This window comes from Terrapene carolina, unplaced genomic scaffold (genome assembly GCF_002925995.2).
Source record: "Terrapene carolina triunguis isolate 2854851 unplaced genomic scaffold, T_m_triunguis-2.0 Scaffold192, whole genome shotgun sequence".
Lineage (NCBI taxonomy): Eukaryota > Metazoa > Chordata > Testudines > Emydidae > Terrapene > Terrapene triunguis.
Window position 1 is genome coordinate 19,261,117 of NW_020664543.1, and position 24,918 is coordinate 19,286,034.

The 24,918-nt window shown below is 40.9% G+C and overlaps 1 protein-coding gene across 2 annotated transcripts in view; it reads left to right on the forward strand.

Annotated features, from left to right (window-relative positions):
* The window catches only part of TBCD (tubulin folding cofactor D), a 256,774-nt gene that overhangs the window by 30,428 nt on the left and 201,428 nt on the right, over positions 1 to 24,918 (forward strand). For both annotated transcript variants that reach the window (XM_024217615.3, XM_026654436.1), the window contains exons 9-14: positions 2,829 to 2,874; positions 6,790 to 6,922; positions 10,163 to 10,296; positions 16,362 to 16,422; positions 16,920 to 16,994; positions 21,009 to 21,103. In XM_024217615.3, the coding sequence (XP_024073383.2) occupies positions 2,829 to 2,874; positions 6,790 to 6,922; positions 10,163 to 10,296; positions 16,362 to 16,422; positions 16,920 to 16,994; positions 21,009 to 21,103 (544 nt within the window). The remainder of the gene's footprint in view (positions 1 to 2,828; positions 2,875 to 6,789; positions 6,923 to 10,162; positions 10,297 to 16,361; positions 16,423 to 16,919; positions 16,995 to 21,008; positions 21,104 to 24,918) is intronic.

Below are 24,918 nucleotides of genomic sequence, written 5' to 3' on the forward strand. Positions count from 1 at the left end.
ATCGGCCGAACCTGCCGCGTCAGCAGGTAAATAAAACTGGCCCGGCCCGCCAGGGTGCTTACCCTGGCGAGCCGCGTGCCGAACGTTGCCGACCCCTGCTCTAGTTGTACAGTAGCTGCATTTCAGTAGTGGGTAGAATCTTTCCTATAACTTGTTACATTATAGAGGATCCCAAAATAAAGCAATGAAGCTGAATAAATACAAGGTTGTTATATTCTTTTTTTTTTCTGTGCTACCATCCTAAAGGGCCCAGGACACAGCCACAGTTCTTGTGGCTGAAGGTGTGTGTGTGTGTGTGTGTGTGTGTGTGTGTGTGTGTGTGTGTGTATAATATATATTCTTGTAGCTGTATATTGCACAACACCTTGGGTGTAGCCACACATTTGAAATTAGTGTGCGTGCTGGCCAGCTTTTCAGTTGTAATTTTCTCAAGCAGGTCTGCTATTCATCCAAAATGATCTGTAACACAGTGGAGGTTGTTACATAGAGATGACGGTTACATGTGATAAATGGCATAAACAGGCACCCCCCACCCACCCACAACTCTTGCTGTTCACTACAAGATAATCTTCCCCATAGAAATTAAAACTGAAATATGCAGCAAGTGGCATTTATTGTGTGAGAGACTCACGAATTTCAGTTGCTGAGCTTTAATATAGCAACAGTCTAAAACAGTAAGTGAAGGAAATTGTAGCTAATTGAAACTAGTTGGGTGCTTTTCTCCTGCATTATTTTTTTCTCAGAAATCAAAACTATCTCCTGATTTTAAAAAAAAGGTTGGAGAAGTTCACTATTCTGACAAATAATTACTGTGCTTTGAATATACGTGTGGCTTTTGTTGTCATTATAAATTTGTAACGAGCTTAGATACTAAGGCTGGACATACTGAAATCATATAGAATTGATTAATATGGTGTTAGTGAAAGTGTAAAGGGAACATATTGTAATAACTTTTACTAGCAAAAGAAGATGAAGAGTAAGAATGTTTTTTAAAAATATTAATAAGTGATGTAGGATTTTATATTCCAGTATCTCTTTGTGAGCTATTAAATGTACAACGTTGAGAAATGTAATGAGGCAATGACCTTATGCCCTCCAGACACGTAGACTTTGCCCATCATTTGACATAGCACCTTGTTTTGAGATGTCTTTATTTTACTTGGCTGACGATAAGTGAGCATCCTGTGCCAAATTCTGTCTTCTGATACCCATAACTTTAACGGGAGCCCCACATGCATATCAGATGGCATAATGTGGACTGCACTATATTTTTATGGTGTCTTGTCTCATAACAGATTTTGTTTTCCTTTGTAGATTGTCCTCTGCCCTCAGCTCGCATTTCACCATTTCAGCTCATAGTATATGTCCAGGGAGAGAAGGTTCTATGATTGTCAAATTGTTTAGAAAAAAATGCATTTTGAGTATGTGGGAATATATAGGCTGTGTTGCATTTTATGCAGAAAGATAGAATATTTTTATAAATTACTCCAATAACATATAATGTGCTTTGAATATATAGATGATGTGCTGCCAGAACTAGATGGCAGTCTACATGTAACTTTTAATCTCCTAGGCATTCAGGATTACTGTTATCTTTTGTTCACGCTAGGAAAGATATTGCGATTGAAATCTTCACCCTGGCTCTGGCCCATTTAAGCTGGGGAAAAGGGCCAGAGCGGTGTAAAGGGGTTCTAAAAACCTTGGTTATGGTTGGAGAAGAATTCCTCTGATGCAGGAAATGTGAAAGCTAGTTGTAAGATTGCTTGTGAGAAACTGCCTCCAAGTCCTGACATAGGGGCTGGTAAGGGAAGGCTTGGGGTGGGGCTGCAGTACATAGACCGGCATAGATTCAGTGCAGCACTGTGTCACATTGAGTGACCTGGAGTGACTGGTGTAATTTAGACAGGCCCCCAGGGTATGTCTGCACTGCAATAAAACATCTGCAGTTGGCCTGTGTCAGCTGAATCGGGGCTCTAAGTGTAGATGCAGCCCATGCCTGAACATCTATACTGCAGTTTTATAGCCTCTCAGCCTGAGCCCCACAAGTCTGAGTCAGCTCCCATGGGCCAGCCGCAGGTGTTTTACTGCAGTGTAGATATACCCTAAGTTAGGTCATGGGCCTCTTCAGCCCCCATACCAGCCCAGCGTCAGAGGGCACAGATGTAGCTTAAAGCTACATTAGGCCTCTCCTGTGTCTGCAAGATGTGTGCTTTGCCTCAGGGTACATCTAAATTGCAATCTGGGTGTGTGATGGCTTCACTGCTATATGTGCTGCAATGGCATCACTGGCTTCAGTATGGGCTGTACAAAGCCCACCTGGGACTCTGAGTATGTACTTAGGAAGCTAGCCCACGCTGAAGTCTGTGCTGCTGCAGCTTTACTACTACACCTCTACTTCGATATAACGCTATCCTCGGGAGCCAAAAAATCTTACCGCGTTATAGGTGAAACCGCGTTATATTGAACTTGCTTTGATCCGCCGGCGTGCGCAGCCCCGCCCCCCCCGGAGCACTGCTTTACCACGTTATATCATAATTCGTGTTATATCGGGGTAGAGGTGTATTTGTATCCAAGATAGTTAAATTAAAGCTAAGTCAGGTATGTCTATATGTGCTGCATTCACACCTCCGATTGCAGTATAGACTTACCCTTTGAGGTGCATCACAGTATCTCATATTGTATGTTTATATATTATGGTGAAATATGTATTATTGCAAGAACATTGAGGAATGCTTTGGATCCATAGGTTGGTAAATTGTGCTTTATAAGTTGTAAAGTTTTTATAAGTTACCATGTTTGACAAACATTTTTCCTTATTTTTTTCTTAGGCGCAGTTATTTAAACATGGCAAGAGAGACGATTGTTTACCATATGGTAAGGCATATATGCTCTGATATTTATTCTGAAGGGGAACTATTATCAGTTCAAGTAGTTAAGAGAAATTGTTTTAAAAAAAGAAATGTTATATAGTCTGCTTTCAGTGCTTTTTAGTGTGACACCTTGAATCTGCTTTTGGGCTCCTGTATTATGCAGGCTTACAGCAGCCTGGCTAAGAGATGTTCCTCTTAATTCAATATTAAATACTCTTCTTTTTGATCACTAATCCTGGACCAGTGGTTGGGAAAAATTTTTTGGTCTTGAAAACATTTGTGTTGGGCTACTAAAGACTTGGTTAGATTCATCCTTAAAATTGTCATTATGAGTTTCCCAACTTGAATTTTGACATGGCTGACTTCAGTAGTCTCTCTCTAGAACTGCTAGAGATGAATTGTTAATGCAGTTGTAAAGCTGGAATGGTCTCAGGCTTTCAGAAGGCATAAAGCATTAATTTCTATAACTGAAATAGGAACCACTAAGACAGTGGTTCCCAAACTGGGGTTCGCAAAATGTTACAGGGGGTTCTCTGGAAAAAATTCCCTAATGGCGGACAGAACTGTCCTTAGGGACCCTGGACAGCATGGGGCCAGCAGCCTATAGCCCCTGGACTTCCAAGAGCTAAGCAGATCAAAGCAAGCATATCTATCACACTGAGGAGATTTAAACTTCAAGACTCCTTGTAAGAAATGGAAAGGCAGGAGGATATTTTTTGCTGTTTTTAAAATTAAATAGGCAGCTAGTATTGTTTTTAAAATTATTGTGAAGAACAAGTTTAAGCTTTGTTGTAACGTGCGTTGTTTGCCTGGACTGCTCAAGACCTGAATGCTTGTGTAGGAGGAACTCTTTGAGCTGGCTTCTTAAATACCTTCATGCTGTTTCACATCTGATACTCCTTGATGAAACATAGGAGCCTGGTCTTATAACAGGCTTATTCAAAGTGATACAAGCTACGAAAGTGAGATCTTGGAAGAGTGTTGCCGTTTTCATAATGTAATAAAAATAATGTAATGATAAATAATAATAATAAATAGTGTGTAATAAGCATGTCATAAAAACAAATTTTATATTTCCAAGATCACTGCTTTTATAATTTATACTCAGGTAAAGGAGAAAATCCCTGGAAATATTCATTTTTAGGAGGGGGTTTGCGAGACTTGACATTTTAGTGAAAGGAGTTCACAGGTTGTTAAAGTTTGGGAACCACTGCACTAAGTCCGTGGTAGAATTAAAGATAGTGATCGGAAAGATGTGTTTTTTAAGACAAACTATTTTGAAATTTGCCAGGGCTAGAAAGAGATGCTTTATAGCATTTGAAAGTTAGGAACTTGTAGATGGCTTCCAAATTGGATTTTGAAACTGTTACTATTAGGTGAAGGGATTAGTATCTTTTTTTTTTTTTTTTTTTTGTTGAATGTTTTTTTTTTTTTTTTTTTTTTTTTTTTTAAATCACTTTTATACAGGACTAGTATAACAAGTTGCAGAACACTTAGGCCAGTGTAATGTTTAAATCTTTACACTTGTAGCACATTCTGTAAGAATTAGGGCTGTCAATTAATCACAGTTAATGCAAGCGATTAACTCAAAACTAATTAAGGTTTATTTATTTTTTTTTTAACAAGTGTTAATTGCACACCAGGGCGTCATTCTCAGGGGGGCACTGCTGTGTGCCTCTGGGGCAGGAGTGCCCCTCTTCCTGCTGCCTTGCTCCACTGCTGCTCCCACCGCCTCCTCTCCCCATTCCCTCTTCCCCCCACATGGAGCTTCCCCAGCCAAGCTATTCTGGACCGGGAGCCTGTCTGCTGTGCAGAGTGGGATGGGGGGCAGGAGGGCTGATGTCAGGGTGTCCTCCTCCCCCGCCCAAGGTCGCTGCTGAGTTGGGGTCGGGGAACGGGAAGCCTGTCTGTTGTTGCTGCTGGCTCAGGAGTGAGTGCTGCCCGGCTCTAAAATGTTCAGGCTCCTGAGTGCTCTGCTTAAAGAGACAGCTCACCCCCAGAACCCAAAATATTTCAGTAAATGGCTTTCTATTATTGTTTAACAGTATGTTTAAAACTGTGATTAATCACAACTATTTTTTTAATCTCGTGATTAATTTTTTTAATCGTTTGACAGCCCTATTAGGTATATCCCCATATATTTTTTTATTTTATTCTTATCTCATAGAACTGGAAGGGACCCTGAAAGGTCACTGAGTCCTGCTCCCTGCCTTCACTAGCAGGACCAAGTACTGATTTTGCCCCAGATCCCTAAGTGGCCCCCTTAAGGATTGAACTCACCACCTGGGTTTAGCAGGCCAATGCTCAAACCACTGAGCTATCCCCCCCCATGATAGCTGCATGGGTCATACATCAAAGCATTCAGGAATTATTTCAGGTTTCAAATATAAAAGGCTTTGTTTTTATTTGTAATCAAAAATGGAGTCTCCATCTCGAGTACCTTTAATACTACAACTTTATACTGAGAGAGTTTTGAGTTACTCATTTATGACAAGAACCTCCCTCAGCTCTCACTTTCCACCAGGTTTTGAAACTTGTCAGTGATTAAAGATAAACCTTGTAACAATACTTTTGGTCATATATATGTGTGTGTGTGTGTATATAGAGAGAGAGCGAGAGAGAACTTGTCATGTTCAAAGTGCTTTACAAACATTAATCCTCACAAAACTCTCCTGGAGGAGAGGTAGGTAGGTATTATCTCCAATTTATATATCGGGAAAACAGATTACTTGCTCAAGGACACAGAGAGAGGCTGTGTTGGAGCCAGGATTAGAATTCCTGACTGTCCTGTTCTCAGATCACTCATCATAATATTTCGCGCTTTTCATGTTCAAGGCTCTTAACATACGTTTTTAAAATGAATCCTTCATGACATCCCTGTGAGGTACGTAAGTAATGTTACCCCCATTTTATCAATGGGGAAACTGTTGCCAGGGCCAGCTCCAGGCACCAGCTGAGCAAGCTGGTGCTTGGGGCGGAAGATTGTTCGAGGCGGCATTCTGCCCAATCCTAGGGCGGCACGGCCACTTGTTTGTTTGTTTGTTCCACTCCGGCCGCCCTGTAGGGGGGGCGGCACGGAGAACCAGAGCGCCCTGCAGGGCAGTCTTCTTCCTTCCCTCCCCGCCGACCGGAGCGGAGCCCTTGCGGCAGGCTGCAGCGCAGCGGGAGGGGCCGGGTGACAGCCCCCCTGCTGTAGCCCTGGAAGCCCCCATCTCTCTCTCTCCCGCCTGCTTCCCCCCGCCCCCCCAGCCGGTCTCCCTGTACCCGCGCTCCGGCCGCGCCGCAGGTTTTTTGTTTTTGTTTTTTGCTTTGCCGTTCTGGCCGCCCCGTTTTTTTTTTTTTTTTTTTTGCTTGGGGCGGCCAAAAAGCCAGAGCCGGCCCTGACTGTTGCAGTGTGGTTAAATAGTAATAATAAGTTATTTGCACTTCAATAACATTGTAAGATGAGGATCTCAAAGCACAAATATTCATGAATTTTGCTACCTGACTCTCCTGGGAGATAGGCGTGATCCTTTTCTTTTGCAAATGAGGAACATGAGCCACAGAGAGGTTGAGTGACCTGCTTAAAGTCAAATAGGAAATCGGTGGTGCAGCCAGGCATATAACTTAGATCTCGTAAGTGCAGTCCTGGCCCTTAACCAAAAAAACATTTTTCCTCCTCTAAAACCAAAGTGAGTTAGTGATGGAACCAGGTTTTAGAACTTGGAGTTCCTGGTTTCAGATTCTGTTGCTCAAACCATTAGACCACCTTCTCTTAATTATAATTATGCTTATGTATTAAACATTTGTTGTTTCAGGATATTGATGGGCAGCAATATAAGACTGTAAGGTAGATGGATTAGATATAGACATTTTAAATAAGATTGAACTTTATTAACAGAAACATTTTTGTTCAGCACATTTCCTTTCTCTTTTACAGCTTCTACTGTACTTGAATGCCTTGATAATTGCAAGCTGTCAGAAAGTAACCAGACGCTTCTTCGTAAACTAGGGGTGAAACTTGTTCAACGACTTGGATTGACATTTCTAAAACCAAAGGTGGCAAAGTGGAGGTTAGTTTAAAAGAAGTAGAGCAAACTTACATGCAGTAGTCCTTTAAACAACAGTATTGGATTTTGTGATTCAGATTTACTTATACAGTGGATGAGTAATAAAACTGTACATATTCATTTGATTACAAGATTGTCTAGTTTAAATGTTCAGTTAGATATCCTTCATCTAAGTTACTTGAATACAGTAGATTTTTTCTTTGTTGCACTGTGAATAACTTCTTGTCAGTGCCTGGAGTTAATGTGTTCCATATTTAACTTAGCAATTATATAGCAGATTTCAGTGTAAATTAAAGTCCTGTGACGTACTATATGTAACAAAAAAAGGGCACAAGCATAAACATATTCATATACAGTGGAGAACTTTTCTAACCTGTTGCAAAGATGGAAATGTAGTGACCTCATCACCAAGTTTGATTTAGTTCAGTGTACAATAAAAGTTTCACCCAATACTGTATTACAGAATTTTTACTTCCTGATAAAGTGTAATGCCCATTTGGGGAAAAAAACCTATTCATAAACTGACATTATTTAGTTTAGCAGTTTAGTCAAATTCTATTGTCACCTTTCCTCTAGTGCCTGATTTTATTTATTGCCACAGGGCAGACCCTTTTTCAGATTTCTCGCACTGATATTTTAAAATTGCAGGCTCCCTTGTCAGCTATTTTTATCATTTTGGATTGTATCTTTCACCTTTGAGAGAGTCCCTAGGCTTAGGAAATTCTTTTTAGTTGTAGAATGTTCCCTCCTGACTGCCAGAAACATATACTTGTTTAGCAAGCTGAATACTTTCACTTCATTGCATATCGTGTTTTCTCTAAGTTGCACAAATGGTGATAGTAGTGGCTTTGAGTAAATTGTCTTTTTATTAAGATTTTTTTAGAATTGAACCTTTTCAGTCTCGGCAGTAGTGGAAAATTGTTTATATTTTCAGATTTATTTTAGTCTCTAATATATTTTGTAATCTTTCAGTTAATCAAATTCCCTTTCTTGTGTCTTTCCCTTTTACCATCTTAAGAGTTTGCTTTCAATGATAAGGGTCAAAAATTGCCTGCTCACCACACTCTTTGAGTTTGATGGGAGCAGGGAATTTGCATGTAAGTGCAGAACTTATCCCTATTTTTTTTTTTTTCATTTTAAACATGGACCTGTCAGATGTTGTAGCATTATTTACTTTGTTTTGTGTACATAAATTACAAACCTAGCTCTCGTGAAGAATAATATCATCTGTAATTGTTGTGTTGTATATGTCTGAGTGTACAAAAAGTTAAATTGTCAGTCATGTAGTGTGTGTAATCATATTGGCCTTTGATAACTTCATTATTTAATATTACAGTTTAGCTCTTACCATGGCTAATTTCTATCTAATTAACCTTTCATAGTAATAAAATGCAGTGACTAAAATGGAAAAGTTCTAATATACATTTCTACAGTTCTATACCTTTTTCTCACATTTGGCATGATTTTCAAGCACCATGGAATACAAAACAAGCCAAGTTTTGAAGCTTCAGTTATTTGAGATATTGGAGTATAAAATTTCTCATTTAAAAAAAAGAATAAGAAAAGTATGTGTATATGCTTGAATAAGTGAAAAAGTGAAGTTGCATTACAGCTAAGACCAAGCATGGAAAATTACTGCCCAAAAGAAACTTGTTTCAGAAAGTTGTGAGCAACTGACAAAGATTAGAATTGAATTTGGAGTTCAACTTTAACTATGCTTAGTCTCTTTAGGTCTTTTATAATAATGATTTGCATTTTTTGAGTGACTTTCCTACCAAAGAAACTTTGATCACTTAATAAATGTAAACTGATAGACAAAACTCGTATAGGAATCACTTCACTTGCTGCTGAGTTAGAGCTATCTCTGAGTTAGTATTTTGCAGTTGTTTTACAGTGCACAGCAATTTAGTGCAGGAAGTGCTGATAAACACTACGTCCATGTGAATTGAGATGGGGAATTTGAGGCAGAAAGTAGTCATTCAGCTTGTAATTTTTCCAAGACGCTGGAGTTAACTAACTATCTTGCTGTTGCTATAGGTGACATGGGATCTTAATTTTATTTATTGTTTGTTCTTTCTATGAATCAATTATCCTACACTATGGGTGTACAAGGTGGTTTACGGGCAACAAAAAAGATATGGTCCCTTTCTCCAAGAGACTCGTAGTATAGTTGAGATAAATGTCTGAGTTAAAAAGTAAATGGAGGAGAAAAGGAGAGAAATTATAAACTCTCAAATTCTCTAGTCTTTGCATGTTCAATTTTTTTTTTAAATATGCAAATGTATTTAAGTTGGCATGGAAGTGGAAAGAGGTGAAGGAGGTTGTATGGCATATAGTTTCATTTCAGGGATTTGGAGAAGTATAGAGAGCTTGGCTGATGACAATTGTGAAGGAAAGCAGGGCTGGAGGAGTACAGGGTCCAGATGGGGAATAGTATATGCTGAGAGAGAAGCAGGGATTTGAGGAGTAATTAGAATCTGAAGATGGAAAATAATTACCACACTTAACCTGATACTTACATCTTGTCCAAAAGATACCACCTTCAGTAGCACAGTGCTTCCTGGTACTGTGCTGGAGTATTGATTTCTTGTTGTCTTAAGCTATGCCTACACTATGAGCTAGGGCTGTGATTCCCAGCTAGCATACACGTTCTTAAGTTATTGTGGGTGTAAATAGTAGTATAGCTGTGGTAGCATGGGCAGCGGTGACATGGCTTAGCTGTGCTGAATACAAATCCTTCCCGACCTGTGGATATGTATTCAGCAATCAGCATTGCTAAGCTTTTCTGCTACTGCCTATGGTACCGTGGCTACGCTGCTATTTATACTTGTGCTAGTTCTCACTGAGCTACCGCTGGTACATATATGCAAATTGGGAATCACACTCCAAGCTCATAGTGTATATAGCTGTAGAAGGAAGGATGCTACCTACTGAATCTCCAGCATGTTTTCTGAGGGAATTAGGTGTTTAAGGAGGTCTTTCAAAGTGCATCTGTTTTGCTCGTGAAATCTGATAGCTCACAGCATAAGGTGCTGTGAGAACACAAGTGCTATTATATGAACACACATACGGTATTCTTTGCGTACTAGAACAGTGTTTTTCCACAGTAGATAAAAAATACTACAGTGAAAATGTACTACACTGGGAGAAGGTTTTGAGGATGGCTTATGCTGTGTTCCAGGATCAACTTAGTAGGCACAAACTTAGACAAAAAATTGCAAATAAACTTTGTTTCTTGTACAGGTATCAACGTGGTTGCAGATCTTTGGCTGCCAATCTGCAGTTTTCTGCCCAGGTTCCAGTTGCGCAGAACCTAGTAATTGCTGCTGATGATGAAGAGGAATATGACATTCCAGGAGAGGTTGAGAATGTTATAGGTGTGTTGGATCCAAATAGAAATATTTTGTTTAGCCAGCAGGCATTACAACTGGCAACAACCTGGGTTGGGATTAAGAAGGAATTATGGTTACACAAACTGCTGGTAAAGTAATGGAGAAAATTATAACATCATGTGTCTGTATATAATTGGACAGGGTTTACCATATTTTATAAAACTATGTCATGGTTTTCAGATTGTCACTTTTCCCACAAACAAAAATGAAAAACTCCCATGTAGGAAAAAACAATTATTTTACTTTGAAACACACTTTCCCAATCTTATCCACTAACATGATTCAGATCTTTCTGCTTTTGGAGTGGGACAGGATGAATTATATTATTATGTTTTTAAAAAAGGTCCAAATTGTGTTCAAATAAAGTTAAAGGTGTGGTAGATCTGATGATTGAAATTTGAAGCTGTGGTAGCGCCAATGGAACAGCTTATTGTACCTAGGAATCCTCGCATATAGGGTATGGTCATAAACTTAGTGCTCAGTTCGTTGATTGGTATTTTATAAATATCTAGGCATTAACAGCAATAAAGGGCTCACAGCACTGGGCAATGTAACAAGCCACTCAGAATACCAAATTTTGTTTAAAAATGTCTTTTATTTAAAAAATACCAGGACTTCTGCTTTGAGTATGTGTCAGCGTAGATCTCATTTTAGGTGCTTATAAGCCTCTCACACAATTGGAGTCTTTCGAATAGCCATGTCTGAGCCTGTGCATGCTCCCTGTATCACCTTGTGCTCCTGTACAAGGACATAAAAGGTGGGACAGTTATGACTCCCTGTACAAGGCAGCTCAGTCACTCCTGGTGTACTCAAAGCCTTTAGGCTTCAAACCTTGCACTTCCTCTGATGGGCTAATCCTGCAAACAGATGAGTATAGTACATGCCTGTTCTGCTTGGATGAGACTTGTATACCACAAAGATGCTCTAGGATGCTGATCATTTTCTTCTAGGACTTGAAAGTCACAGAATGCTCAACTGAAGCTTCACTTACTGGCGCAGTCAGTGAAGGTTTCTTTGAACTGAAGAAGTCAGGTACCGGAGAAAACAATGTCTGCAAACACCCCCTCCAGCAGACGAGTGACACCCAAGGCTAGCACAGAGAAAATCCTGGAAATGAAAAAAGGCCTGGTGCCAGTACTGAAGTCCAACATGGAGAGAAATCTCTCTGAGCATAAGGACAGAAACTCTAAATGGAACTCAATGCCTTCCAATAGAGAAATATCACATAAAGCCTCTGGGGGAAAAACTCACTGAGCCCCTCAGTGAATCCAGGGTTATTGAGAAGGTGCCATCTACTATCATGGCACCCAGGAAGTTTACCATGATTCCATCTCCTCTGATCCAGATGACTGCAATCATCTGCGTCATCGTAATTGGCAGTTGCTAATGGTACCAATGTGCATGTCATTGGAGTCTCTCGCATGTCGTTCTGAGACTGTCGGAAATTACTCTGGCACCAAGACAACTACTGGTACACTGTGGACCTGATACCAGGAGTGCCATATGTATCAGTGCTGCCCTTAGAGGAAATCTATTCTTCCTTCTTGTCACTGGGACATACTTTCTTGCCTTCCTTGAGCAGGGAACCCTCTCCCCTGAGGTCAGTAGGTGAGACCATGGACAGACAAGGCAGTTCTCCCTATAAGGCCCTACTGCAATCCCTCTGGAACTGGTATTGGTTTGGCAACCATCACACAAGCCAGCCGTACCCTTTTGGAATATCACCATTGTCCTATTGGACTCAGTGGGTGTTACAACCCAGTGGCCCCCTCTCTTACGGGGTCCCCTGGGGAGGAAAATTAGCATTGTATGTTGCTAATGCTGTTGCAAGCATTGCAAGGCATTTAGGGAAGGGTTAAAGGTGTGAGTGTGGAGTAGAAGATTTTTTTGCAGGTTGCAAGAGGCCGAAGGGGGAGGAAGGAAGAAGAGTGGGTTAACGTGATGCCTTAGCTTAGTTTGAAGATAAGACACTGGCTTTAGTTTGAGGTTACTGCGCTTGAATAGATTTTATGCAGCTAAGAAGCTTGCAGCTGCACTTGGAGCTTATTTAACCCCAGCCAATTGTGTTCTTTTAAAAAAAAAAAAAAAAAAAAAAAAAGCAAAGAAGAAAAAAAAAAAAGAGGGAAAGAAGAACTAGATTGCAGGGGATTGCAAAAAGATAGGGAGATGGTGAAGGCCGGTGAGGGGGGAAAAAACCGTTTTACGTCCCTAAAGCTGGTGTGTTTTGGGAATGCTAAAGAGGCCACAAAAAGCCGATCTGAACTGGTACAAAGAGCACGGGGGACAGAGGTCCCTGAACGAAACGCCCCCAAAAGACCCCAGGACTTAAAACCCTCCCTAGAGCTAAAGCAAATCGAAGATCACCAGCAGACCCTGGACGGCCTGTGCACAGGACAGAACTCTCGTCCACCCTTCCCCCTCTTCTTCTTACGTTACACCCAGGCTTGGCCAGCCTTGGGTTGTCTGTGTGTGAGTATGAAAGTGGGTTAGGGCACGGACACTAACGCTTTCTTCCTTCCTTTGAGTGACGTGGGGAGCCCCTGCACTCACCGCTGTAATTTTATTAATAAAGCTTTAAAACTTAGACCCTTGGTGTGCTCCTTCATCTCCTTCCCTAACAATCCTGTGGCCTCAGCCTAATCACCTAACGCCTCAAGCAAATTAATAACAAAAATCTGCCACATGGGGTCCTCCTTCACGTACTTCCAGGAGCATCCGCATCTGGAGGAGGAGGTTGTGCTGCCTGGTGACGTCCCTGGCCAGACCACTGTCGCTGGGCCATGAAAAATGCCAGGAAATACCAGACATGGGACCAGAGGAGCAACACAGTCCTACTTCACCTTCCAAAGATTTGTTGTTCTTGTTACCAGATGAGGTAGTAGCCCCAGCACTGATACTGGTGCTGAACTAGTTTAAGATGTTCCAAGATCTGCTTATGAGAATAAAAGACAATCTAGAAATAGAGATGTCAGTTATCTAAAAAGATTCTGAGGTTGTTCAGTTACACTAATGACATCCATGACGAGGGCGGTGATGATGTGAGGGGCCTTGTGGCTTCACATTTCAGGCATTCCCAAGGAGGTGCAAGCCATGATAGAAGATCTACCCTTCGAAGGGAAGGAGTTGTTTAGTAAACCACAAAGCTCTGCATTCCTTGAACTCCAAAGCTACGCTGTGCTCCTTGGGAAACCATACCCAGCCCCCTTACTGAAAACTGTCAACAGTAATCATGGATGATAGAGAGGAACCAGGCAGGTCACACATGCTTGATTATCCTTCCAAGAAAAAGCTCAGAAATAGCAGGGATCTTCCTCCTCTGGCACATGGTGCTAGCATCACATCAACAAATTTGATGGGACTGTCAGGAACCGCATCAGAACCAGTTCCAAGCATGTAACTGTTGGAAGCCACCTCATCCTATTCTGCTGGGTATGGTCCGCTATACCTTCAGACATACATCATTGTCCATGGCTACCCTATCCAATTTAATTCCTTACTACCCTCCATTCTTTCCCTTCCCTCTTCAGAGGCCCTTCTCACGAGAGTCTACCATAAGTAGAAGTGGCCTTGTTGCTTTGGCAAGGAGCCATAGAAGAGCTGCCACCTGAATATAAGGGAAGAGGCTTCTGTTTCTGCTATTTTCTTACCTTTTCTTCTTCAGAATATTTTTGTCCTGGGGAGACTCAACAAATACATAACCAACCTCAGGTTCAGGATGGTAATACTTGCCTCCATCACCCCATCTCTTCAAGTTCAGGACTGGTTTGTGGCTTTTGACGTGTGTGGCATGTACTTCCACATAGCCATCCTACCCAATCCAGAGGAAGTACCTAAGATTCACAGTGAGGCCCAACTATTACCAGTACAAGGTACTGCCATTTAGACTCTCAGTGGCACTCAGATTCTTCATGAAATGATTAGAGGTGGTAGCAGTATGCTTAAGGAAACAGGGCATCCACGTCTACCTGTACGTAGATGATTGGCTGGTCAGAGGCAGGTCTCTGCAGGAGACAGAGATAGCCCTAGAGTATGTTGTCCTCTTGTTTGTCCAGCGGTCCCTTGTTGTGAACTACAAGAAATCATCTCTGTCCCCATCACAGTCAGATGAGTTAATAGGGACTGTGATAGACTCTCAATTGGCAAAAGCCTATTATGCATTATGTATATAAGCAGGAAGCAATCCTGTGGATGGGGAGTCATCACCCTGGGATAACCCCATTGGCTCTGCACCTTCCATGAGTCAGCAACATCCTGGCAGACTTTTTGAGCAGACATGCAGCAATCAACCATAAATGGTTACTGTGGAAGTCCATCATAGAGCTGATACTGGCTCATTGGGGGACTCCCAGAATAGACCTTTTCACCATGAAAGACAATACCAAATGCCTGACCTTTTGCTCCAGAGAAGGCATGAGCCTGGGCTCATTGCCAAACTCCTTTCTGGTACAGTGGATTCAAGATGTCCTATATCCCTTTCCACAGATCCCCCTGAACTCCAGGGTGATATCCAAAGGACAGATGGGACAAGGCCACACCTTATTGACCAAGGCAGTTTTGGCTGTCAGACTTATTGTAGATATCCATCTGCTGTGAGCGGCTTCCCTTCCCTCCTTCCAATCTCCCAACCTGTCTGAATATAATATCCCGGAATCATGGTCAGATACTGCACCTGGACCTACAGTGATTAAATCTGAGGGCTTGGATGTTGGCTGGTTCAGCACTACTCACAGAGACTGCTCCTGACAAGTTCAGGAAATTCTCGTGCAGAGCAGAAAGCAATTTATGAGAGAGACCTATTAACCAAAATGGAAAAGGTTCTCTATATGGGCAGTCCAACATGATCTAGATGCAACAGAGGCCTGGATACTGAAAATAATTGACTGCTTGCTGCTATTGAAGCTTTTAGGAGTCCTCAGCAGCTAGGGTCTTTGAATTGCAAGGCAACTGACAGAGGGTTGCAGCCACCCTGCCCTTTTTGCTTTCAGTGGGAGCACAGGAATATTGCGTGTGTGATCCAGAGCTCCCAGCTATTAAAATGTTTCTGAACTTGCATGATTGAGGTGCATGTGTGCCTATAATGGGATCCATGTTGACTACAACAGCATCTCAGAGAACCACAGTTACTGTAGGATAAGTAACAGTTCTGTAAACATTGCCCCAGCCTAGTCCCCTGCATCCCAGGGACAATTAATTGCATAAGAAGACAGGTGGCAGCACCACTGATTCCCCACTTTGGGAGATTGCACAGCGGGAGCTGCTTTAAATTATGGTCTGGGTTCTGTAATAGCCTAGACAGTATAGGCAAGAGAGATGTGCAGATTCATTGTATTTCCTGAGTCATTTGGCCATATTCTTCTCTGGCTAGTGCTGGAGAGTGAGTCTGTCTGTCTGTCTGGTGCTGACTGATTTGTAGGCTCTCTGGCAGGACATTGTAGCCTTCCATCTGAGTGCCTGTTCCCCCCTCCTCTCTTTCACCTTTGTCCCAGGGCCTCAGCCAAGATATGCAAAAGCAGACCTAGGGTTAAGCGTGCACTGCAAGCAGAGGTATGGCTGAAGCACCTGTAGACATTTCCCAAGCTATCTTTGAACTATCTAGCTTGGGTAGCAATACCAGTGACACTGTGGTATCATGGGCTAGCTGATGGGGCTGTACCAGCCTGCCTGGGACTCCATCCTGGGTATGTACTCAAGAGCTAGCCTTTGCTTCCCTGGCTTCACTGGTATTGTTATCCAAGCTAGCTAGATCAAAGCTATTTCAGGATGACTGCACATGCTGCAGTCACACATCCTGAGTGCAATGTAGATATATCCTTAGTCTTTGTGCTAAATTACAGAGCTACCATCTATTCAGAAAGCACTTGTATCACCTGTTTGATTTTTGTGTCTTCAAATTTCATTCTTGTCACAAACACAAGTAGTATGGATACAAATGTTTTGGTTTAAATTAAGAGCTGGTTTTGATAATAGGGAAATGAGTTTTGAACATTGTAGGAGAATTGCTCTAAAGAACTTGGAGTAATCTGCTTTGTTTAAAATAATATTCTCTACAGAACAATTGCTGATTGGATTGAAAGACAAAGACACCATTGTCAGATGGTCTGCTGCAAAAGGGTAGGTTTCTTCTATTTAATTTAAAACTAATAGATTAACATAATAGCGGAATGTTTCCCAGGGTGAAATAATTGCATGTTGTTTTCTCAGTGTTATCAGTTACTTATGATGGTTGTAGCACAAGTGATGACATGGAGCCCATGTCTGCTAGTGTTCTTGGATGGAGGTGGAAGTGGGGCAGCGAACTAGGAAATTGTAACTAGGGTTGAGATTGGAATGATGTGAAAGGATTTTACTTGGGGCTTTTTTGCAATAGTGTTTTTTCCCCAGTTGGCTAGTCCACGTTTTCTTCTTTTTCATTTGAAAATCTCATTTCTTTGTTAGGCACGTTATTTTGTAGCTTTTTAGCTTGTAGCCTGACATTTGTGTCCTAGTGCGACACCGTTGAAATAATGCATTGTGTCATCTGTAGTTTGAATCCTGTTATCTTAGTGTAAACTTGTATCTTAAATTACTGTAATTATACAACACATCACTTTTCTTCTCTTTTTTTGCAGGATTGGTAGAATAACTGGAAGGCTTCCAAAAGAGTTAGCTGATGATGTGGTTGGGTCTCTGTTGGACTGCTTTAGGTAATGCTATTTTGTATTTATGCAATGGCTTGCATCCTTGGATCTCAATATGCTCCTGTGCTGTGTACATAATTTTACAGCTGCCATGTGGCCATTTCTGGAGTGGGAGGGCCACATTCAGGCAGGCACCTGGCCCAGAGCACATATAAAACGATAAGGAGAATTTGAATTTTGGCCAAGGGCACGGGGCAAACACCTACATGTGTGAAAAGTACTTTTGGAACTTTAATGTTCATGCAAGTTTGGACCTCATTGTTAGGGTCTCCTAGAAAGAATAGAACAGAATTTTGTGGTGGTAGGTGGTGATTTGGATTAGTGCACTAACTTTTTCATGACAGATCTGTGTTCAAGTTGTGATATGCTATATGTGAAATTGAACTTGGTGGTCTTTCCTATCCTAGGTATCTAGTGAATATTTCTTCACACAGCTATTATTTGCAATGTGGCATGTTTCAGGTCAGGGGTGAGGTGCATTGGCAGAGCAGTGTGGGAAAGTTTGAACAGTGTCCTCCTACACTGTTTGTGGCTCTGTCTAGTACTGATGTAGTTTTAATTAATTAATTATTGGCGATATCCTATCTCCTAGAACTGGAAGGGACCTTGAAAGGTCATTGAGTCCAGCCCCCTGCCTTCACTAGCAGGACCAAGTACTTATTTTGCCCCAGATCCCTAAGTGGCCCCCTCAAGGGTTGAACTCACAACCCTGGGTTTAGCAGGCCAATGATCAAACCACTGAGCTATCCCTCCCCCCCGAACACTGCAAAATTGATTCAAAAGTATAAAAAGAAAGATGGAATGTTTTCTTGTACATGTAAGAGCAGAATTGTTGCATATGTGAAAACTAAATTGCTATGAAACCCTTTTCTTCCCATTCAAAGTTGCCTATTGTGTTTAAAATCAGCAGAAAAGCTGAGGAGTACATGTACGTTTGGTTTGCAGGTTACTTGTCCTAGAGTTAAAAGTTCAGAAGTAATGCTTGGCTTCTTGATGTGGAAGTGTATGGTCATGGTTGTCTTGCTAAAAACTATATCAGCATATTGCATACAGGATCCATACCTACCTTTTGTTACTCAGTGTAGGCAACTTTGCAAGCATCTAGTCAGTATTAAATGTTCCGCCTTAGATGTGTTTTTTTTCTTGTATGTAGCCTCTAGCATGCCCAGGAACAATTTAAGGAGTGTAGTAACTGTGTGTCAGATGTTGGCTTGCAGATTATCATTTGTAACCTAAATAAAACATATGTAAGAATTTCTTGTAATGGGAGTATTCAAATAAAGAAATGTCTAAGAATGAACCAGCAGTAGTTCAAAGTGGGGGAGGGATAGCTCAGTGGTTTGAGCATTGGTCTGCTAAACCCAGGGTTGTGAGTTCAATTCTTGAGGGGGCCATTTAGGGATTGGGGGCAAAAATCTGTCTGGTCCTGCTTTGAGCAGGGGGTTGGACAAGATGACCTACTGAGGTCCCTTCCAACTGTGATATTCTGTGAAAGGACACTACAGAACTTTTAGCGCATGATAGGAGGGTAAACGCAGCCAGTTAGTCTGCAACAGGCTAGAGCATTGTAGATTTACACCCCAGTTTACTGCACACTAACTCACCAAATAGACATTCCCTTTGTGTAGCAGGAAACTGAGTCTTATCTGCTTTATTTTTTGAATGTTGGAGTAGATTTGGAAATATTTTATACTCAGATAATCTCACTCTGGGGACGAAGAACTAGATGTACCTTTTTTAAAATCTCTGAGGATACTCAGAAACTGTTAGCAATAATGGTCTCATAGAATGTCAATCAAAATATGTAGAAAATGTATTTTTGTCTGGATCAAGAAGAGAGAAACCACATTATATATTACACCTCAGACCAGAGAGTAAGTGACTAAGAAGAAGAATAAAAAACAGGAGGAACTAATTAATACAAATGATTGATGCTGCTTTTTTCTAGGGGAGTCACAAATTCTGTGATTCTTCTCCCCCCTCCCTCCATCAACATTTATTTTTAAACCACCATCATAGTTGATATTCTGTGGGACTTTTTTTTGGCTTGTAGATTAATGTGATACTAAGCATGTGAACCAGTTTCACTTAGAATCTTGAGCTGCCCAATTAAAAAATTGTCCAGTTTAGGTGGCTAAGCAACCACACTGTGTCAACACAAAGAACCAGACCAGTGAGATGTTTCATTGCTCCAGGGTTAGAAAGCTTTACCTTCCCTCAAGGTTTAAAAAAAAATACAAAACCCAACCTCAAAACATTTCAGAAATCAAATTCAGAGAGAGATGGGCTTGGGTGCTGTGTTACAGCTGCCTGCTATTAACACAATACAAGCATGAACAACAAGGAGTCTGGTGGCACCTTAAAGACTAAGGCCTGGTCCACACTACCCCCCCACTTCGGACTAAGATACGCAAATTCAGCTACGTTAATAACGTAGCTGAATTCGAAGTACCTTAGTCCGAACTTACCGCGGGTCCAGACGCGGCAGGAAGGCTCCCTCGTCGATGCCGCGTACTCCTCTCGCCGAGCTGGAGTACCGGCGTTGACGGCGAGCACTTCCGGGATCGATTTATCGCGTCTAAATCAGACACGATAAATCGATCCCAGAACATCGATTGCCTGCCGTCGGACCCTCCAGTAAGTGTAGACGTACCCTAACAGATTTATTTGGGCATAAGCTTTCGTGAGTAAAAACCTCACTTCTTCGGATGCATAGAGTGAAAGTTACAGATGCAGGCATTATATACTGACACATGGAGAGCAGGGAGTTACTTCGCAAGTGGAGAACCAGTGTTGACAGGACCAATTCAATCAGGGTGGATGTAGTCCACTCCCAATAACAGATGAGGAGGTGTCAATTCCAGGAGAGAAAAAGCTGCTTCTGTAATGAGCCAGCCACTCCCAGTCCCTATTCAAGCCCAGATTAATGGTGTTGAATTTGCAAATGAATTTTAGTTCTGCTGTTTCTCTTTGAAGTCTGTTTCTGAAGTTTTTTTGTTCAATGATAGTGACTTTTAAATCTGTAATAGAATGACCAGGGAGATTGAAGTGTTCACTTACTGGCTTATGTATGTTACCATTCCTGATGTCCGATTTGTGTCCATTTATTCTTTTGCGGAGGGACTGTCCGGTTTGGCCAATGTACATGGCAGAGGGGCATTGCTGGCACATGATAGTATATATAACATTAGTGGATGTGCAGGTGAATGAGCCCTTGATGGTGTGGCTGATGTGGTTGGGTCCTCTGATGGTGTCGCCAGAGTAGATATGGGGACAGAGTAGGCAACGAGGTTTGCTACAGGGATTGGTTCCTGGGTTGGTGTTTCTGTGGTGTGGTGAGTATTTGCTTCAGGTTGGGGGTTGTCTGTAAGCGAGGACTGGCCTGCCTCCCAAGGTCTGTGAGAGTGAGGGATCATTTTCCAGGATAGGTTGTAGATCGTGGATAATGCGCCTACTCTGTCCCCATATCTACTCTGGCGACACCATCAGAGGACCCAACCACATCAGCCACACCATCAAGGGCTCATTCACCTGCACATCCACTAATGTTATATATGCTATATAACTAGACCTTATGCAGAGAGGCCAGGACTTTTAAATCAGCACTAGGTGTGGCAAACTGGTTAGCAAGTAGACCCAACAGAAAATTCTTCAATAAGTCCAACTTCAGGCTTGGTATCTTTAAGTTCTATTTCAGCACAGCCTGTTTGTATGTTTTAGATGTCTAGATGAATTCTAATTAACAACTAGATTTCATAAACTTAAGTGTACATTGAAATTCATAGAACTATCCAAAGTAATAAGTAGCTTCAGTTGCTTCCTTGGATTCTCTTTCACAGGATTACCATCTTGGATTTTGTGATGAGCTGGCAATGGTGAATAAATTAAATTGGAGAAACATTTACTTGAAGAGTAAAGATGTGAATACAAACTGCAGTAGACAAATAATTATTTGGATTACACATGATAAAACCCAGAAAGCTCAAGTTATACTTAAGTGTTTCTGTGTTCTAAAATTAGTTTCCAGGAAACGGACAATTCTTGGCATGGCGGATGTCTGGCTCTGGCTGAATTAGGCAGGAGAGGATTGTTACTCCCTTCCCGAATCACAGATGGTAAGTTTCTTGAACCCCAATAAGTCTACACAGTAATACTATATAATAGCATGAGAGTTCTGTATTTGGCAACAGACTCGTATTCACTGACATAAGTGGGACTAGTAATGGCTGTAGCAACATCCATGAAAGACATTTAAGACATCTTTGTCAATACAATTCATTGTCTTGGGTGTTCTTTAAAACCAAATAAATAAATTTGCTCTCCAAAATAATTACTAGGATTTATTAATGTGACCGTATATAATAGTTTTATATACTATATGTCTGTTAATGCATTTATTCTACTTTTAAATTATGTGTATACACAAGTTAACTAATTGATCGTTAACTTGCATATTTAGGTTGAGAGTTTGCATTAATCTGTACTACTTAATCAGAAGTGAAAAACCTGGTGTAAATTAGAATTTTAGTAATTTATGTTAGTCATTATTTGACTTCTGCAATCAGTAACATTGGCATTGATTATTTTGTAGAAATATCTTTGCATGCATTTCATACACAGTAATGGTTGCAAGAATTTTTTGGGCACCATGGGACAGGGCAGAGTACAAGAGTCTATGTGCTTAAAATCTAATACCACAAGGTTATTAGATTGTAAGCACTTTGAGATAAGGACGCTCTTTTTGTTATGTGTATTTTAACTATTAAAAAGTGCCATATTCTTCTAATCTACCAAGTGTTGTAAAGAACTTTGGCAGTGTTTATATATAGGAAAATTTAAAATACAAATTGAAACAACCTGCCTCTTCCCCCCCGCCCCCGAGAACAAAACAACCTGCCTCCACCCAACAACTGAAAATGATTATTAGATGTTGTTGAAGTGCTTGTATTGGAAGAAGGTAAGGCTGGATAGAAAAGCTTGCCTACTTTTCTACGTTAACCAATTTTTGTGAACTCGCCTAAATTCCCAGGCACCAGACTTTGGTTTTAGTTGCTTAGAGTAGAGGACTGACTTGAAATAATTGTCTTGCCTCACTATTCAAGTAATTTGCCGTATAGTTGAAATGATTGAGACGGAGTGGACAAAGTGTTAATTTTCAAAGCTGTATATAGTATATGTATAGAAAAGCTCCGGTATCACATCAGTGAAAACTTCATGGCCTCAATCTTTTGTCCTGTTTTGAAAAATCTATTGATTCTTTATATTCTCTTTATTTCAGTACTGCTTCTCTTCATTCTCTGTCTCCATGAAATGACAAAGGCCAAAGTTGTATAGGTCAGGAATACAGGAGGTCTTTTATCATGGCTTAAAATAGTTCACTTATCATAAATTGGCAGAGCCTCCTTTTTTTATTTCTGTATAATTTGAGGTTTTCCTCCTACACAGAAAATCTTGGTACCATGCAAATATCTTTCTGCTGATACCACTACCTAATTACTTTGGCCCCAGTCCTTCAAATTTATATATTATGGTTAACACTAGGTACATGAATAGCACCATTGAACTCAAAAAGTTAAGCATGTGTGTAAGTCCTTACAGAATTGGAGTCTTAGACCTTTTATATCTGGAATCTGATAGGCTGATAATGCAACATTTTTCAGTAATAATATGGAGAATGTCAACTGTAAATTAAGGGGTTCCAGGAAGTTTGGAATCAACTGTGGTTGGTTGGAATCCTGGCTCTGCCAGTAATTTGCTGTATGACATTGAGCCACATCACTTTACCTCTTAGCCTCAGCTTTCAACATGTATGAAGTGGGGATGACAGTTATACCTCCCCCACATAGATGTTAACAGTACAAACATCAGTAAATCTTATCTGAATATGCATGGGCTATATATGTATTAATCTGTGGGTTTTTGACCATCAAATTTTTTCATGGACATTCTGAGGGGTAAAGAAAGATGGAAAAAAAAACCCATTCTGCTTTGCAGCAGCCTGTTTACTTTGATTGCACATCTACATTTTGTGATCTGAGAATGTAATGACTCTCCTGCAGAATTCCTGCTTATGATATAGTTGTCTTTATATCTCTGTCTGTGATACTCTTATTTAAACAATTGAATACCTATATCCTCAAAATGAACCTTGATAAAATAATATAGTGGTAATCTTTAACAGGGCCCTGTAACAGGTTCACAACAACACCAACCCCCCTTTTCCTCCCCTCCTTTCCATTTAGGGCTTTATAGATCAAAACCCACATTTTCAAACTCCACCCTGAAGGCAGCCAGTGCAGGATATGCAGCATAGAAGTCATGCTTTCTCACAAAAAATTCTGCTTTATAAGTGGGCTGTTCTGTCTTGCCACTTTGATGTAAGGTGTATCCCCGTATAAGAGTGCATTACAGTAATCCAGTTTTGAGGTGACAAAAGCATGGCTTATGGTAGCAAGGTCTACATCTGAAAGAAATGGTCACAATCTCTAGGTAGACACAGATTAGAAAAAAAAAAATTCCTGGACACTGCTGCTATTTGATCATTTAACAGCAACTAGGGCCCCAGTCCTACCCTCTGGGTTGCAAATATAAGTCACAAATGAAGGGTATGTATCCTCAATTAAAGGAGATGTTGTTATTTCCATATCTTCCAGTTGCTTCTCCCAACTAATCAGTGTCACAATCTCAGTCTTATCTGGATTAAGCTTCAGGCAGCTAGCTCTCCTTGATGCCCCACTTTCCCCCAAACATTGGGCCAGGAACTCAACAGCACTGGATGTTTAGCAGCATACTGAAAATATCAGATTCTGTATCTCTTCAGTAACACTTTAAGCAGCTTTCTGTATGCACACCTCACAGGTGAGGGAGACAAGATGCACTGCATACAGTTCCTTTAGGAGGAAGAAGCATCTGTCCTTTCCCACCTTCTGTCAATACTCATTGAATAAAGAGTGGAATTGCTCAAGAGTATCATCATCCACTCCTACTGTGATCTGCTTGTGCAACCATACTTCTGAACCAACTCCTGGGTGACTCAGACTAAGTGCATGTGTACCCGAGCACTTACTGCATGGCAAGCTGGGATATAAATCTACATTGCTTCAGTGTGCTATGCACTAACTCTCCATATGGACTGTTCTGTTGCCATATAAAAAGTTCCCTAGTGTGCATTGGCCTACTGCAGTTTCAAACAGCAGGATGCAAAGCACGCTTAAGAGCTGGTTGAAAAATTTGCCATGAAAAATCACCCAAGTGCTTTGTTTATATAAGGCTGAAGCACTTCATTTTGATTTTTTGTTTTGATATACTGTAAATGAAACACTTTGATCTTGTCAAAACAGCGTTGTGGGAAATTTCAAAATTTTGACTTTTTGTTCTGATTTACGATGAAAGAAAACTTCAAAATGTCAAAATTTCTCCTGGATTGGAAATCTTGAATTTCAACCAGCTCTAGTCAAGAGTAACCTCTCCTCTTTTAGGGCCCAGAACAAACTGTTCCAAGAAACAATAGCTGATAGTATGGAGACATAACTTCTCTAAACCATGTCCTGATATGACATTCAACAAGTTTATACCAGTAATTGAATTACCCATTATTACTGTCTAGTAGGTTGTTGTCTCTTTCTCAACTTTCTGCAGTCACCATCACTTATCTGATACAGAGGTTAGTAGCGTGCATAAAATGTTCCTGTGTCTCACCCCCTGTGTGTTTTGCTACATTAGGCTACCTTTAAAGAGGACTCCTTACAGGGACTGAAGACGAGGCACTATCTAGGGTGGGTGGATATTAAAGATGTAGAATAACTTGAGAAAATAAATTACACCACCCTGAGCTGAAGGGCATTTCATACAAGAGCTTTAATGATCTACGGAGCGAAGTATCTGTTCTACTTACAAAAAACATATACCTTATCATTAGAAAAGAGCTTAT